At 35.6% G+C, this 17211-nt stretch overlaps 1 protein-coding gene across 2 annotated transcripts in view; it reads right to left on the reverse strand.

Annotated features, from left to right (window-relative positions):
* LOC150088901 (uncharacterized) overlaps positions 1 to 17211 on the reverse strand; it is a 101230-nt gene that overhangs the window by 68612 nt on the left and 15407 nt on the right. For both annotated transcript variants that reach the window (XM_090370947.1, XM_090370946.1), the window contains exon 3: positions 2655 to 3050. In XM_090370947.1, coding sequence (XP_090227073.1) covers positions 2655 to 3050 — 396 coding nt within the window. The remainder of the gene's footprint in view (positions 1 to 2654; positions 3051 to 17211) is intronic.

Consider the following 17211-nt stretch of genomic DNA (forward strand, 5'->3'; position numbering starts at 1 on the left):
TAGACAAAATTTCTAATGGTGAAAATGGCAAAACATAAAATCAATGAGTCAACGGTACGATCCATCAAAAAATTGGAAGAAAAAATCCGCCGTAGTGTCTGTGAAAACGCACTAATTGCTTCAAAAATTTGCTCTATAACTCGTGATGTTAAATTAGAAAAAATGGAAAAGGCTTTAAATCTGTGGATAGAAGACCGAACTCAAAATAAAATTACGTTAAGTTTACTCATCATTCGTGAAAAGGCAAAACTCCCTTATCACTTTTGCGAAACTGGTGATAGCACTGGCGGGATAAGTTTTTTAGCTAGCAAAGGCGCTGGTTTGAAAGATTTGTTTGAAATTTCTAATAAATACGGTATTACATTTAATATTAAATTGTTTCTTATTTTCATTTCGATGCCATATGCTTGCATTTCACCACGTACTGTCTATGTACATAGTCATATTATGAAGATACATATAAATACATACATAAACAAAATTTTGGACTAGTTTTTCTTATATATTTCATACTTTGGAATGGAACCCCTTTATTACTATGGGAGCCATAACTCAGTATTCGCGTTTTTGGTATTCGCGGCATTACTAAGGAACGTAACCCCCGCGAATAGCGGGGGTTTACTGTATAGTGCAAAAGCATCAATAATACATAGCCAAATCTGAATGAACAGAATATTAGCAAAGCGGCATCGTTTTAAGTTATATCTCATATTGTGAATACCTTCACGAGTTGCCATGATATTGCACTACTTCGAATAAGTAACGTTTCACCTGAGGAGAAGACTAATGTTACTTATTCTCAGATGGATACCGAAGAAGGGCCAAACAGCCCTGAAATGGTGCCGTCTGAGTGGTGGTATCCATCTGAGAATAAGTAACATTAGTCTTCTCCTCAGGTGAAGCATTACTTATTCGAAGTAGTGCAATACCATGGCAACTCGTAAAGATATTCACAATATGAGATATAACTTAAGACGATGCCGCTTTGCTAATATTCAGATCTGGCTATGTATTATTGATGCTTTCGCACTATACATAGACTAGACTTTTCCGCAGCTTGAGGCTTACACCCTAAACGCTTTATAGTATAATTTTTTTATATTTATGTTTATCACTCTGATAAAACTGGAAAGTTTATTACCCATACAGAATATGCTCTCTGCAGTGCTTTTTATCCCCTTAAATTAAAATGGAAATAAGACTGAAAACTTGATCCCACAAGGAACTACACAGAGTTATCCAGTTTTTGGGCAAAAGGATAGTTCAGAAATTCATTGCTAAATTGTTGAAGTTTAAAAAACCAGCAAGCCCTGTCCTTTCTTCATCTGATTTTTTAGGTTAGGTAATTTACACACTGCATTATATTTCAGGTACATTCAAAATCCTTACCCCTAAATCAAAAAAATATTTTTAATTACTTTTATTTAATTATTCTTATGCAACGTTATAAGATACATTATGAAATTAATGAAAATTCATTGAATATAAGAAGAGATATATTTTTTAAAATAAGTAAAAAACAGATGCATACTTTAAAAAAAATTGATTTGTTTGTCTGATTTTAAAGAAATAATGGCTCACCAAAAAGAATCAAAAATAAAATTTCATAAAAAGTTCACTGGGAATTGATTTGTTACATGTGAATGAGCAGATAGAAAATGTGAAGCTAAAACTACCTTTCGCAGCAGTGATTCAAAAGATGCTGATGTTCAAACAGGGTAACAAACAAGTGCTGATTCCACTTATCAAGAAAAGGTCATTCAAAGAGAATGATATTATAAATATGAGGCAGGAGATCTAGAAGGTATTTGTTTATGGAAGTGCTAAGGTATTTGATTATGGAATGTTGTATATTACTTGCAACCTGTCATCCTACTGGAAAATCACTACTAATCTAACCATTGTAGTTCAAACTAATCTGTGAGTTAGTTTGAACTACAACATACCACTTTTGTTTATTTTCAAACTCATCACAAATGACTGAAACAGCACTGGTCCAGAAACTTTATGTCACATCTCATATGGTTTTACTTTAAAACATTAACATTGGTGTATAGAATTAGACTTCAAAATTTAATAGATTCATTGTTATTACATATAATGAAGTGTTTTTCTTTCTCAATTCAGTTGATCCGTGTGACTTACAGTAAATGCCCCTCAATTCTTGATATAAAAATACTGACAACTACTCTCCAGCCACTTACAAACATTCCATGTTCCAAAGTCATAATGTTGTTTAATTTGCGGACACTATTCTTCAACACCTTTTCCATGAGTGTTGAGGATGTTCCCTTTTGCCCAGGATACATGGTCATAACCCAAGTCACATTCTCAAATTGTATAATTACCCATTTGTCCTTTTGATGTATTCAGTGAAGTGAACACGGTGTATATTCTATAACAAAGGCCTCTCTGGTTGCTGTTTTCAGGCTTATTGTATTAACATGTTAATAACCTATTAATAAACAGTTATTAACATGTGAAATGAAAGCACATAACATATTTTTAATAACTAAATATGATAATACCAAGTGTGTATGCTGAACCATAACAGCATTCTGAGCTCTGATTATAAACATTCATATAAATATTTATGCAATACAGTTCCTATGTATTATTTAGGAATTAGAATAGATCAATATTTCAATACTTACTCATAGCACTTTTCTTTGTCTTCTTTGGAACTGGCATATTTATGCTTCTCTGAATCTGTTTTGGCTCTGCTTTTGTACCCCTCGATGTGTCAGGAGAATCTGAAAAATTCTCTATACTACTACTTTTTATTTCGGTAAGCGAAAAATCATGTTCTTCCTGTTCTACCTCAGTATTAGCCAATTCCCTTTCTGTACCAGACAATAAACTTTGCGAACCATAGTTCTTTTCACAATAATCTTTCCACATCTGTTCTTCCTTTAAGCTCAGAAATCTTTGTCTGGCACGAAACTGAATGCACTGAAGCATTTGAGAAGTGAGTACTTCAAACTGAACCTGAAACATCTCTGATCCGTCCATTTGATGTGTTACAGGAAATGTATGTGCTCCAATAAAACCTGAAAATAAATGAAGAGCAATTAAAAGATAAATTATAACCACAACATAACTAACCACAACATAATTTTAAAAAATTTAAAATTATACTCTAACAAGTGCAGAACTATAAAAAAGTAAACTTATTTGCAATTTAAGACATGGCTATCTCACATATATGAAGATACTCAATTTATATTAACAGTTTAGTTGGGAGTTACTTAGAATCACTTAGTTTTAATGCTCCTTTATATTTAATTTTTATATATATTCCTCTGTAACATCCATAGGTCAGTCACCCATTCCACCTCAAACCGTTGACTGACAGAGTTAATTATGAATGCCAAATGCAGAGGGCCTTTTTACAGAATAACTATGTGCATAATAAAAAAAAGTAAATAAAATAAATAATGTACTAAATTTCATTATGCTACTTTGAAAACCTCAAGTGTCATACATATCTTTAAAAAATATGTCCTTGTTTATACTCCAGCACAACCACTAGGTCAGTGGAGTTTACAATAAATTAATCAATACAAATGTTAATCATATTTAGCAGTCGCGGGCTTGAACCCCAGTCCACTCAAAGAGCATGTGCTACTGCACTTGCGCTCCTGATCACTCAGCTACGTTTAACCCTCTGCAAACTTCCCAGAACACACTTAACCAAAATTTAAAGTAAAATGATGAACAATATTTGTGTAAATATCCATCCACAGATATGATAACACACCTTAAAATTCATTAAACACTATGACACTGAAATTGCAGCATCCCGAAGAAACAGGAATAGAGGATATGTAGAGTAATGACAGCCAAGGAGTTAAGGAACACGTGATAAAAGTTGCAGATACTAATGTGTCTACAACTTTTATCATGTGTTTGCTTAATGACACCAAATGATGCTTACGATAGACAAACTACAATGTGCTTTGGTCCATTCTGAGCCCTGATTATAAGCATTTATATAAATACCTATACAATATAGTTGCTATGTATTATTTAGGATTTAGATTAGATCAATATTTCAATACTTATAACTGAAACACTTTTCTTTGTCTTCTTTGTAACTTGGCTCAACATATCATCTACAACCATTATGTACATCCACCATGGTTGCATATACGTTAAGCTAAGCATCTTGGCATTGAGTCATACAGGCATCAAATAGCCTCCCAGTATTCCCAATAAGCCTCTTGCACCTGGTCCTGTGGAACATCTGTGATCAGTACTTTCTGCAGGTAGCTGTGTAGATTGCCCACACATAGCAAAGAAATGGCAAAGGAATGTAGGGACCTGTCTAGCCAAGACAGTATGCCCACAAAGACACTCAGAGGAAATACCTGCAGTAAGTGTTCAGGCACTGTTCACTGAAAAATGGTGTCAGGCACTCCAGTAAGAAAGAGGAAAGTGATGGGTTCCAGAAACTTGGCAACATAGCAGCAAACAGTCAGATCGCCGCTGTTGACAAACACCAATGATGACTATCAAAACTGATCACTCCCCCACATTATAATGCCAGCAGAATGTGCAGTATGACATTTAACAGTGGCTCTAGAATCACTATATATATATACCATGTTATAGCCACACGTGTATGCGGCAATCATTCGACCCCAAGTTGAAGTAGGATTCATTGCTGAAGATCACTTGGCACCACTCTGTATCTCAGGTAGTCTGTGCATGGCACTATTCCAAATGCTGTTGATGATGGGCAGTAGTTAGGGGTAACTGACAAAATGGCCTCCATCTGCCAGTTGGCGTGCAATGTTTTGATGGGTAATGGGGTGTTGATTGATTGGTTTTGATTTTATTGGCGCATTAGCTACTAAGGCTATAATGCGCCAAGACCATGGGTAATGGGGTGACAACCAGCTGACATCGCACTCAGCTAGTAACCAGCATGGCAACAGATGTAGTGTAAACCTGTTAATAGACAGGATGATCCTTCTATGCTGTATTCCTCTGTCATTCTCCACTACCCATTCGACAAGCAGCTGTACCTTTCCACAGCCACTGTTGCCAACATATACCAATAGTGTTCACAATAGTATTATCACAGCCTGCATGTTCCACTACACAATGTAACAACCATCCAGCCTCTCAAGGGCCAATAATCCACCCCTGTCAAAGGCTGTTGAATTGCTGATATTGGTGCCAAACAGGGTGGCCATATTTTGAAAATTGGTAAGTGGGACAACTTGAAATGAAATGTGTAGTCTAGTATTTTTTCCTTCCAAAAGTAAAGGAAAATTATAAAATTACTATTAAAATACATTTTTTTATCAATCAATCAATCAATCATAGTATTTAATTGTTAAATGATTGTTGTTAATATGTATTTGTATAAACTATAATATTATTTATAAGTTATTTAAGAATAAGACGCCTCCGTAGCCAGGTGGGCAGGGGCAGCAGTGTGTAGCACACACTTCTTGATTAGACTGGGGTTCGAGCTCATGACCACCAAATACGGAGGATGCGGAAAGGTCAGGGAATGACCACCGCATATCCCCGGAGCAATATGGCCTTAGTTGCTAATGCTCCAAAAAACCAAATAATAACAATATTTAAGAATAATGAGGAAGACTACTTTTACTTTATATATTTTTCTTTAGATTTCACTAGTTTTAAAATTTCTTCTCCTTCTGAAGATTTTAAAGTTTTTAAATTCTGAACAGGCCATGTGATAATTTTCTTTCACCATAAGTTCTGCTTCTAAATTTTCTAATAAAAGACAGTTTCTTTCCACCAAGTAGTTTTCATTAAGCTGAAAATGCTTTCTGATGAAGTATTTGAATGTGGAATGCTTAATATGGAGCTTAAAATTTAAGACAATTTATTTGCCTCTGGAAATTTTGATAAAAAAATTGCACCCATTTTTTTTTTATCAATTTTAACAATTCAAAAAAAAAAAAAAGGAAAATTCATTTTAGAATTATTACTAAAATATTGTATGGCATAAAGAAATTAATACATTATACATATACAGTAGACTCTCGATTTTCTGGGATAGATGGTAGAAAACAAATCCCGGATCTGGTGAGTATGGGCTTGGCACACCCAGGGTCCTGAGCTGGATATCATCATTCTTCTCTTTCCTGGTGATTCCTTTCTACTTCTGATTCTCTCTCTCTCTCTCTCTCTCTCTTTGGGTAACTCTGGAGTGTTTTTTTTGGCTGATGCAGCATAAGCCTCAGGCTTCCTTGCACCATATGGCTAATAATAATTATAATTATTAATTAATCGATTTCCCGGTTAATGGAAAAATACAGAAGTCCCCGACATATGTAAGAGATACGTTCCAGCACTTCTTGCTTCGTCGAGTTTTACGTAACTATGGAATGACTAATAACATATTGCTACTATATTATTATTGACAAATCTGAATTCAGTGCGATACTTGATTATCAGTTTAATTTCCTGATTCAGATCGATTGCTTTCCTTTTCTTGGTAGATTTAGTAGTACCACTGTCACTTATTCTCTTAGTCGGCACCATGATAACGGTCAAAATGAATTTTCTGTAAAGAACTTCACAGGATTAAGGCGAAAACTCACTATTATCACCCCATGCGAGCTCACATTTTACTAAAGCACATTTCTTAGATCACTACCTAAAAACAATAAAAACAATTTGCACTTTCTGGGTTATTGGGCTTTTCTGTTAGCGCAATTCATTATAAATGGGTAGTAAACTCAATCTTATTGCATTTAGGATAATACCGATAGCTGGAATTCTGTGGGTTTTACGTTATTATGGTGAAATGTGTGTCCCCCTTCACTGAAATCTTAAGTCATATTAAAAAACCCCATAAATAAATTGTAAGAATCTTCTCTTCTTTTCTATTTTTTTGCTTGTTACTCCATATCTCACTTGTGCAATTTGTGCATGCCATGATCGTCATTATTAATTGCTTATTTCATGTTTTTTTTTTGTTTTAAATTTTACAATTCTAAAAAAAAAAAAAAAAAAAAAAAAAAAAAAAAAAAAAGAGTGAAAAAAAATTTACGTAAGTCTGAAGTTGCGTAAGTTGGAGACTAACTGTATCGAAAAATGTTCAGCAACCTACATAAAAAATATGGTGATAGATAAAAAACCAAAAAACTTACCATGTACAGTACTACTCACATGTCCAATACGATGCTTCCCTTTATTTTTTGCGATGTCAATATTAAATCTAATAGCATCCCTTTTTTTTTTTACGATGTTGCATATGGTTTGGTCACCAACATTATAATGGTTCATCATTAAAGATTTAATGGACGCACTGTTTTCAAACTTTTCAATAATTTCAAGTTTTTGTTTAACTGAAAGTGCAACTCCTTTGCATTTACCCATCATTTTCGTGATTTCTAAACAAAAAAATAAAATTATTTACTATAAAAAAAATTTCGTCATCCCTAACAGAAATAACGAAACAAAATTTGTCTTTTTGCGGTGCAACGGAACGCAACCATCAACACCATGCACTAAAACAAACTAAACACTTCTCTCTCTTTTTTTTTTTTTTTTTTTGAGTAGTGGGTGTGAAGACAGCAGGGGTGCAAGATAATAGGTACATTAATCTCCCAATGAAGATTTATAATGCCACTTCTTGTAGCTTATTTACGACTTGCAAAACATCTGTTTATACCTATTCTAGTTAGTACTGATTTTACGATTTTTAGTTGGGTTCTTTTTTTTAATTTGGAGTCTTGAAGTGTCCCGGTTAATCTGATCCCGGTAAATCGAGAATCTGCTGTAATTTAAAACAACAAAGAGAAAAAAAGATTTCTCAATTCTCATTTTTCTCTTGTTATTAGAATTAATTTTTAACACATTCATTAGATTCCAATAAGAATTAATTAAAAATATAAAATCAATAAATTAAGTTTTTTCCTCTCTTATCAGGACAAATGATGGTATTGTTGGGAAGCGGAACTTGAAATTCTAAATCGGGACAATCCCGGCCATATCGGGAGTTGGCTACCCTGGTGCCAAATATGACATCTTAGCATTCTCTACAATCTCCACTCCGAAGTTTGTTCCTGTGAGACAGAAGCCTGTTAACTGATTCCACACACACTGATTTGAACTCCATGATCTCTTATGTTTGTTTTTATATCAGCCAAAGCTTCTGCCCAATTGATCCTGTATTTTAATAATTTATATATCTCAGCACAACTCATCCACCTGATAATATGCAGGATATTTCAGAGACTGCTGGGAGTCATTGCGGTACAAGTAAACACGTGGGTTGTGTTAGGGTAGCTAAGAATAGGAACAGGTGCATGTATACTTGCGTGTACACCAATGCTAGGAGTTTGGTAAATAAATTTGATGAATTTGAGGTATTGCTCAAAGCATCAAAGATGGATATTGTTGGGATATCAGAGACGTGGTGTCACACAGATATAAGGAATGCAGAACTAGAATTTGGGGAGTACGTCTACAGAAAGGATAGACAGGATAAGAAGGGAGGAGGAGTTATGCTATTAGTTAAGAAACACAAAATCCAAGGAAGTGAAGCCAGTCGACATCGCTGGACAGTGCAGTGTCGAGTCAGTTTGGTGTGACATAAGCATTGGGAGATCAAAATTGAGAGTAGGAGTGTGTTATAGGCCTAATGACTCTGATGAGTATAATAAGAAACTGTACAGGGAAATAGAGTGGGCCAGTAAATCAGAGTCTTATAATGGGGGATCTTATTTCCCAGATATTCACTGGAATTTGTGGGTTGGTCATGCACACACTAGCAAGGCTTTTGTGGATTTATTGGATGATTCTTTTCTACATCAGCATGTTCAGGAGGCAACTAGAGGGAGTAATACTCTTGATTTGATTATCAGTAGTGATTCCTCGTGCATTAAGAATCTGCAGATAAAGGAACCACTAGGTGGCAGTGATCAAAGTGATCTCAGACCATCATAGTCACTTTGTCATTTGTCAATTATGCAAATAATGTGGCAACGCTGGAATGGGGGAGGTGCAAGTCTTGCTCCTCTAAAGCGTAACTCTCACCGTTTGACATTTGAGGTTATGTATAGTACAGTATAGATGAATATTAAATAGTCATTCGTTTAGTGAAGTGTACTTACTGTTCATGTGCTTCGTTTCTTCACTGGTAAGTATCGGCTAAGTTTACTAAATACTGTACTAAATAAATATAAGTTAAATCACTCTCCGGAAATCTTTTGTCGGCAAGTAAATTCGATCGTTTTTGGCATTTCCTCGAAATGAGCCATAATAAAAATAACTGGACACCATTTATTTGAGGTAAGCGGCGTAAGCTATAAGCTTGTCTACTTGACAATGACAATGTAAGATCTTACAAATTTAAAATAAAAGTAATTGTTTTGCTAGAAGTAATGTTAAAGTTTGAAGAACGCTAGATTTAGTGATGGGATAGTTTAAGCGTGAGAATTGAGAATAGTAGCAAATAATTCAAATAATATGAGAGAGCAAACAGGGACAGCAGGACTAAGTAGAGGGTTGCCATTTGAGAACGAGCGTGAAGGGGTTGCTTAAGGAAGAACAATAAGACGTGAAGCGGGATTATGCGAGGCGCCTCCTTTGATCTATGAGACCGTTGGAGCCAAAACAGGAAATGAGTGGACATCCAGTGTTCATGTCAAATTAAAAACGGCTTCAGGCTGACTAATTTTTGGGTGTTGGGATACTTTTAGAGGGAAAGGTGTAAAACGAAAATGAGTGTTTTTGGAGGGTGCCGATGGACATGAAAGGGTCATACTGTCTGTGAAAAAAAAAATAAGAAAGTTCGAGAAAAGGGTTGGTTTGCACGCTAGGGAGACAGCTTGGGAGAATTGTGTTGGCAAATGGAAAGGAACGTAAATTTAAACAGAGGGGGAGGATTAGTTGGGGGTTCCCCTCACTCTTTCCCTCAAGTTTCGTGCGAAACTTGAGGGGAAGAGTGAAGTTCGGGGAAAGAAAAATTGAGAGAAAAGAGCATTCTGTGTGGTGTGGTCAAAGGGGAGAAAGAAGGTCATGAGTGCGGGTTGAAGTGGAGGTAGGCGAGTTTGGTAAGGTAGACCCTTGTAAAGAGAATGAGCCAGGTATGCACACCTGTGAATATATTGTCTACACAAGGAGGTGCGTCATGTCAAGAGTGCCCCAGAAGTGAAAGTAAGTCTGTCAGTCTCGAAAGAAAAACGGAGTGTCCCCAGCGGTCTCGAAGGAAAACCGGAGAGCCCACAAAACTGAAGTAAGCCTGTCAGCTGCGCGGGAAACCTGAACGCGAGGACATTGGAAGTACTGGCGATGTCAGAAAGTAAGTCTGTTCCTTGTTTCTTTATTGAATCCTGAACGCAAGGACTCATAATCTAGCTCTGTAAGCCATTGAGTAATAGTCCTTGTAAAAGAAAGGAACATTCCCGTTAATGATTATGAATAAATGTCAGGGTGGTTCAGGAGTAGTAAAATCAAAGTAATAATGTAAAGGAATTAGCAAAGAAAATTTTATTTATAAGGGTAGTACTGTAAGGATAGGTTAACCTATGTTATTAAATTAGGCCAAGTGCCAAACAAGGTAACATATCAGATGAGGTGCAAAGAGAAATAAATTTTATTAATAGATAAACCTCATGAGTAAAGAGGGATGACTAAGGTGATAACTAGGGTGGCTAAGATATTAAGGCAGAGTGGGTGACCTATAAGGAATGTTATTGAGATAAGAGGGTACCAGACATAATACGTTTTATGTGTGAGAGGCTAAAACAAAGATTCTAAAGGAATAATAAGAGCTGAAGTAAATATTATTGATGTAAGAAAAAGAAAGAAAAAAAATTGGTAAGGTAAGAGAATGATTGAGTAATCATTGTGGAGTCAATTTTATGTTAAATACATCTGATACAAACTCATGTTAATAATTCTCATATTGAGAATAACTGAGGAGAGAGAGAGAGAGAGAGAGAGAGAGAGAGAGTGTGTAGTGGAGCATGGTTTACATATGTATATGAAATTAGGAAGCTTGTATGTAATTGTGTTTCTTTTATGTAAATGTTGTATGCTTTAACAGTTTGTTAAATTTTGTAAACAAAATGTGTGGCTTTAATGTTCTGCTAACAACCGCTTTACACACCCTAGAAATTGGAATTTTCTGAAAATTGTAGTCAAATTTGCGTACATGGGGGGATAAAGAGGTCAATACGGTGTTCAGCGAATTGCAAATTTTTAGATAGTTAATAAGAAAAGTTTTAAGTAAATAATAAAAATAATATAATAAAAAATAACATAAAAAATAACCCCCCCCCCCCACAACACCTAATCTAATATGGTGGTGGATTGTTTTTTTTAGGTTTTTTTAATTTCTTTTCAGGTTTTAATTTCTTTTCATTTTCTACCAGACATTTTTACCAAAAAAATGTCTGGTAGAAAATATAAAAGCGGAGCTGAAAAACGAAAAATACAATTAAATAGAGAAAAAGAAAGAAGTAAATGTGACAAAATTTCAAATTTTTTTTGTATTGGAAAATAAAAATGAGAATCTAGACGATATAGATGCAGTAATAAGCGAAAGAGAGAATAACTTAACCAAAGAGACACAGAAAACAACAAAATGTATATAACAATAACGAAGAATTACTAGAACTAAAATCACAACCGAGAACCTCTAAAAACAATGTTGACGTTGACGGACATTCAGTACCAGACAAAAATATACAAGACCTAGACGACAACAAGTTCTAGTTCTCTGAAGTTTCTGTTGCTGTTTTGCAAGAAGACAGTGATAAAGAGGCAGAAGAGGCTTTAGAAAATGCAGAGTTGCTTGCTAAATATGTTGACGTAGGTTTGTGGCCTACACTGTTAAATGATAATTTTATTAATCGCTCTCTCACATGAAATGACTTATTTCCAAAATAAAGATGCAAAAAATATATATCCAGTTTCAGTAAAGAATTACAAAGAACAAAACAGATCATTTTCAAATAAGTACTTTACAAAAAAAAATTAAAAATGCTCAATTACTGGAAAGATCTTGGTTGTGCTATTCTTCCAGTATGGGAAGTGTTTTTTGTCTAGTCTGCAAACTTTTCTCTAAAGTACCTTTTCAATACACAACTGGATTCTCTGACTGGAAACATATAGGACCTTGTTTAGAAAGTTAAAATCATTGTTAGTATGGTTAACATATAAAGAAAATAAGTCTGTTATTGACAAGCAGTTGCAGCAGCAACTAAGAAAAGATACGGAATATTCCCACAACGTCCTAAAATGTGTTATTGCAGTGGTGAAATATTTAAGTGTAAGGCTTAAATATTTCATTATTAGCTTAGCATTCAGAGGTCACAAGGAAATATTTGGCACTCTGCACAATGGTAATTTTATGGGGGCTCTGGAATTACTAGCAGAGTTCGATCCATTCATGTGCGAACATATCCAACAAGAACTGCGGCCAAAGCCTTTCACTTCGTACTTATCAAAAACAGTTTATGAACAAATAATAGAGATTATGGGAAAACAAGTAATAAAAAGAATTATAGCTGAAATAAATAGTGACAATGCAAAGTACTACTCAATTGTGATGGACTCGACACCAGATTTGTCGAGTCCATCACAACTGAGATTTAGTTAACAAAAAAGTGCAGACCCCAGACTTCACATATGTGAAGGTGAGAAATTAATTACATCATTAGAAGCGTTCGTGAGCAACATACGAGAACAATCAGATCAGAAACTAAACGAATAAGAGGAGACAGCCAAAAAATTAAGTACTGGTGTAGAAAAAGAATACAGTGATTTAAAAAAGAGACGTATTACTTCAAAATTTTCGGATAAATCTACAGAGAAAGTTTCGCTAAATGGAGCAGAAAAATTTAAACAGGATACGCTAAACGCTGCATTAGATAAGTTGATTATGGATTTATACAGAAGAGGCCATGTCTATGGGGAATTTAGCAAAAGATTCAAATTTTTAATGGATTTGCAAGACATTAATATCGAAAATATTGACTTGGAAAGTGCACGTAATGTTGTTGATTATTATTCGGATGACATAGACGAACGATGACATAGTCAATGAATGCATTCAGTTAAAATCCTACTTACAGACTAAGCCAGACTCATGCGGTGATATATTCGAGCTAATTTATGAAAAGAAACTTGTCGATGTTTTTCCGAATTGCTATACAATCTTAAAAAATTTTTTGGCTTTGCCAATCACCAGCTGTGAGGCAGAGCGATCCTTCTCCAGGATGTCCTATACAGAAAACAAATATAAGACAACAATGACGAATGAAAGATTAAATTATTTATCAATTCTTTCCATAAACTGTGATTTAACCAAACAATTATAATGTGATGATCAAATAAAAGAATTTGCAGCAAAAAAATGCAGAAGAGTTACTCTTTAATGTATTAAAAATACTTACTTTATATAACTCCTAGAATGTTTTATTTATTTTATTTTTAAGAATAAGTATTATTTTTGTTTTTGTTTTTTTTCTTAGTCTTTATTCTTGACCTGAGAATTTGTTGTTTTGTTTTTTTTGTTTTTTACTAAAAGTAATATCTAATACATTTTATTTTTTATTTATGTTTGTTATGTATACAAAACCTTTTTTCATTATAACTGTATATAAAAGTTTATATATCCAAGTGCATCAAATAAAATAAAAAAAGTTGTTCAATGTCTGTTGCCTATAATTTTTCCTATTTAAAAAATGGTAAAAAAAGAGTTTTTCGACAAAATGGCGAATGAGTCGCTACAACTAACCCAAATTTGGGTTAATTGGGTAGGTCCCCAAACAATGTTAGTCCAGGGCCCCCAAAGTTAACGGTCCGCCTCTGCACGTGACACAGAAGACTATGATAGATATAAGCTGGTCTGTAACCAAGTCACAAAGGAGGTTAGGCAGGCAAAGGCAGATTATGAGAAATCTTTAGCAAAGGATGCAAAGAAAAACAGCAGAGTTCTTTACTTATGTACACTCTAGAAGGAAGGGGATGAATCAGATTGGTCCACTTGATATCGATGGTTCAACTGTTGATGATCCTGCTCAGGTAGCTAACAAACTAAATGAATATTTTGCATTGACATTCACACATGAGGAGTTATTCAGCAAGGGGAATGCCAGAGGTGTATTCAACTCTGGCAGTAAGCTAGATAATCTTGTAATAACTGAGAGTAAAGTGCAGGAGAAATTGTTGAAGATAAACACAAGAAAGCCACCTGGGGTGGATGGGATCTATCCAGTTATATTAAAGGAGGCAGCAAAGAAAGTAAGCAAACCCTTAGCCATAATTATGAGAGCTTCCTTGGACTCGGGGGGGGGGGGGGTGTACCCATAGACTGGAGATGTGCAAATGTGACCCCAATTCAAAGGAGGATCAAAGGCTGACACAAGTAATTATAGACCTGTGAGTTTAATTTCTGTTCCAGGAAAATTAATGGAGGCACTGGTTAAAGAAGCACTGCAGGATCATCTAGACAAGACTTCAGTTATAGCTTGGACACAGCATGGTTTTGTTAAGGGGAAGTCTTGCCTGACCAATTTGATTGGATACTATGATGCAGTCACAAAACAACTGGATACAGTGAATAACTTTGATATTATATACTTGGATTTTAGAAAGGCACTGTTGCACATGGAAGACTGCTGCTGGGTGGTTGAGGGGGAGAAGACAGAGTGGTAATCAATGGACACTGCTCATCGTGGACTAATGTTATTAGTGGAGTACCTCCGTAGCCGAGTGGGCAGGAGCGGGAGTGCAGTAGCACACGCTCTTTGAGTAGACCGGGGTTCAAGCCCCTGACTGCCGAATACGGTCGATCTGCCAACCCGCACTGGACCAGCATGGCAGATTATGGTCCATTTCCCTCAGCATGAATTGTTGAGGAGGCTTCCATCCTGCAGTGGGTTGATAATGGCTGCACTTTACTTTTTTTTTTTACCTCAGGGTTCAGTGTTGGGTCCATTATTGTTTTCTGTATTTATAAATAATATTGATGATGGTATATCAAGCTTAATGTCCAAATCTGCAGACGATACAAAGGTTGGCAGGGTTGTTAAGGACACTACTGACGCTATGCTGCTGCAACAGGATCTAGAAAAGTTGAGCAGATGAGCTGAGAGGTGGCAAATGAAGTTTAACATTGACAAATGTAAAGTGCTACATATGGGAAACAGCAACCCCAGAGCAACGTATCAACTCTGTGGTACTACACTGACAGTGGTAGAGAATGAAAAGGACCTGGGGGTAATTGTGCAGGCAGATATGAAGTTCTCTGAGCAGTGCAGACTGGCTGCAAGAGTAGCTCATGGTGTCTTGTCAATGATATACAGGAATTTTTCTAGCAGGGATAAGGAGGTGATTATTCCCTTGTATAAGACAATGGTCAGAAATTTTTCACCTTGAGTACTATATACAGGTCTGGAGGCCTCATTTCAAGAAGGATGTAGGAACGAGTACAGAGAAGGGCAACAAGATTAGTGAATGGAACAAAGGGTTGCTCTTACTAAGAAAGGCTTAAATTTTGCAAATTACAGTGTCTGGAGACTAGGGACCTGCAAGGTGATCTGATTGAGGTGTATAAAGCCTTGAATGGTTTGAGCATGCTCAATGCTGATGGGATTCTTCCTCTTGCTCAGAATAATCACCTGAGAGGGCATAAATTCAAATTGAGGAAAGAGAGATGTAGAATATATGTGTGGAAGTTTGCCTTTAGCCAGCGTGTAGTTGGTTGGTGGAACAGACTTCCATCCCTTGTTGTGGAAGTTGATAGCCTAAATAAATTTAAGGCTCAGCTGGACAGGTATTTCAAACGAACGAAGGGGTTGAAGTGGAAGTTTTTTTTGTTTTTGGCTGATGCTCGAGTATAAGCTTGCTTTCTTGCATCATATGCCTCTACTAATGCTAATGTGCATGCACTTCTGATCATTCCTTCTGGATGCTGCAATTTCAATGTTATAGAGTCAAGCTAATCAAAATGAACAAGGCAGCTAAGCAAAATAGCAACTGTAAAACTATATAAATAAAAATAATGACTTAAAACAGACAAAATTCCTCAATACTAATAAAAATTAAAAAGAGAGAGAGAGGGGGGCTCAAATGAAAATTGTGCAGTACTCTTCCATCTCAAATTGCCTAGTGTGCTCTGACTGAACTTTTCCACTTAGGACCATAAATCAAAACATCAATATTGAATAAGTATTCAGAAAGTGATATGAATGAATATTATAGCTGTTTAATTTCTAATAGTGCAAAGTGAGTATATTTTTACTTTCTAAAGAATACTGAATAAGTAGCTGAGTGGGCAGGAGCGGGAGTGCAGTAGCACACGCTCTTTGAGTAGACCGGGGTTCAAGCCCCTGCCTGCTGAATACGGTCAATCTGCCAACCCGCACTGGACCAGCGTGGTAGATTATGGTCCATTTGCCTCAACATGAATTGTTGAGGAGGCTTCCATCCTGCAGTGGGTTGATAATGGCTGCACTTTACTTTTACTTTTATCATAAATGCTATTCATTACCTGAGAATGATCTGTTTATGAATAATATAAGGTTTGACAAGTTTTCCTAAATTAAATAAATTTAAAGAAAACCAGATATTTCATTAAAAAAAAGAGCTTTTAATATTTTTCAGAGAAATCGCATGAAGCAGCTACGCTCTTGTGAAATCACCTGTAGAGCTTGTGGAAATATTTTCAAATATATTTAAACTGACCATCAAGTGCTTTGTCACATTTCTTTTCATGTCCTCTACACTAGTGGTGCCCAACCTACAGGCCGGATCCAGCCCACAAATAATCTTTATAAGGCCCGCGCGGAAAGTGAACTAAAACACCATCGATATACACTGCGTGTACAGGCATGCAAGCGTCCAGCTCGACTGTATCAAACATGTACATGTGGTTCAGTGCAGTCATGTATACGCTAAATACAATTATGTATTTTGATATAGCTTGTTCATTGCATCGAATTAATTATTAATTTGTATTGAATTAAAAAAAATCATTCTTAAAAATGTTCCAAAAGGGGAAAATTGATTTGGAGTGTCACGTTTGATCCAAGGCGGACTGAAGGCTATTTCTTCATTGATTACGATGAAAACGCAGTGTGTGTTTAGTGTGTCAGGAGACTGTATGACTGGTTTTTAAAGAATATAATTTTTAACGACACACACTGATTCCAATCATAAATCTTATGATCAACATAAAGGAGTGCTGCAAAAAGAAAAGTGTTC

Source organism: Mastigoproctus giganteus, chromosome 3 (assembly GCF_048544385.1).
Source record: "Mastigoproctus giganteus isolate SK-2022 chromosome 3, ASM4854438v1, whole genome shotgun sequence".
NCBI classification, from domain to species: Eukaryota; Metazoa; Arthropoda; class Arachnida; order Uropygi; family Thelyphonidae; genus Mastigoproctus; species Mastigoproctus giganteus.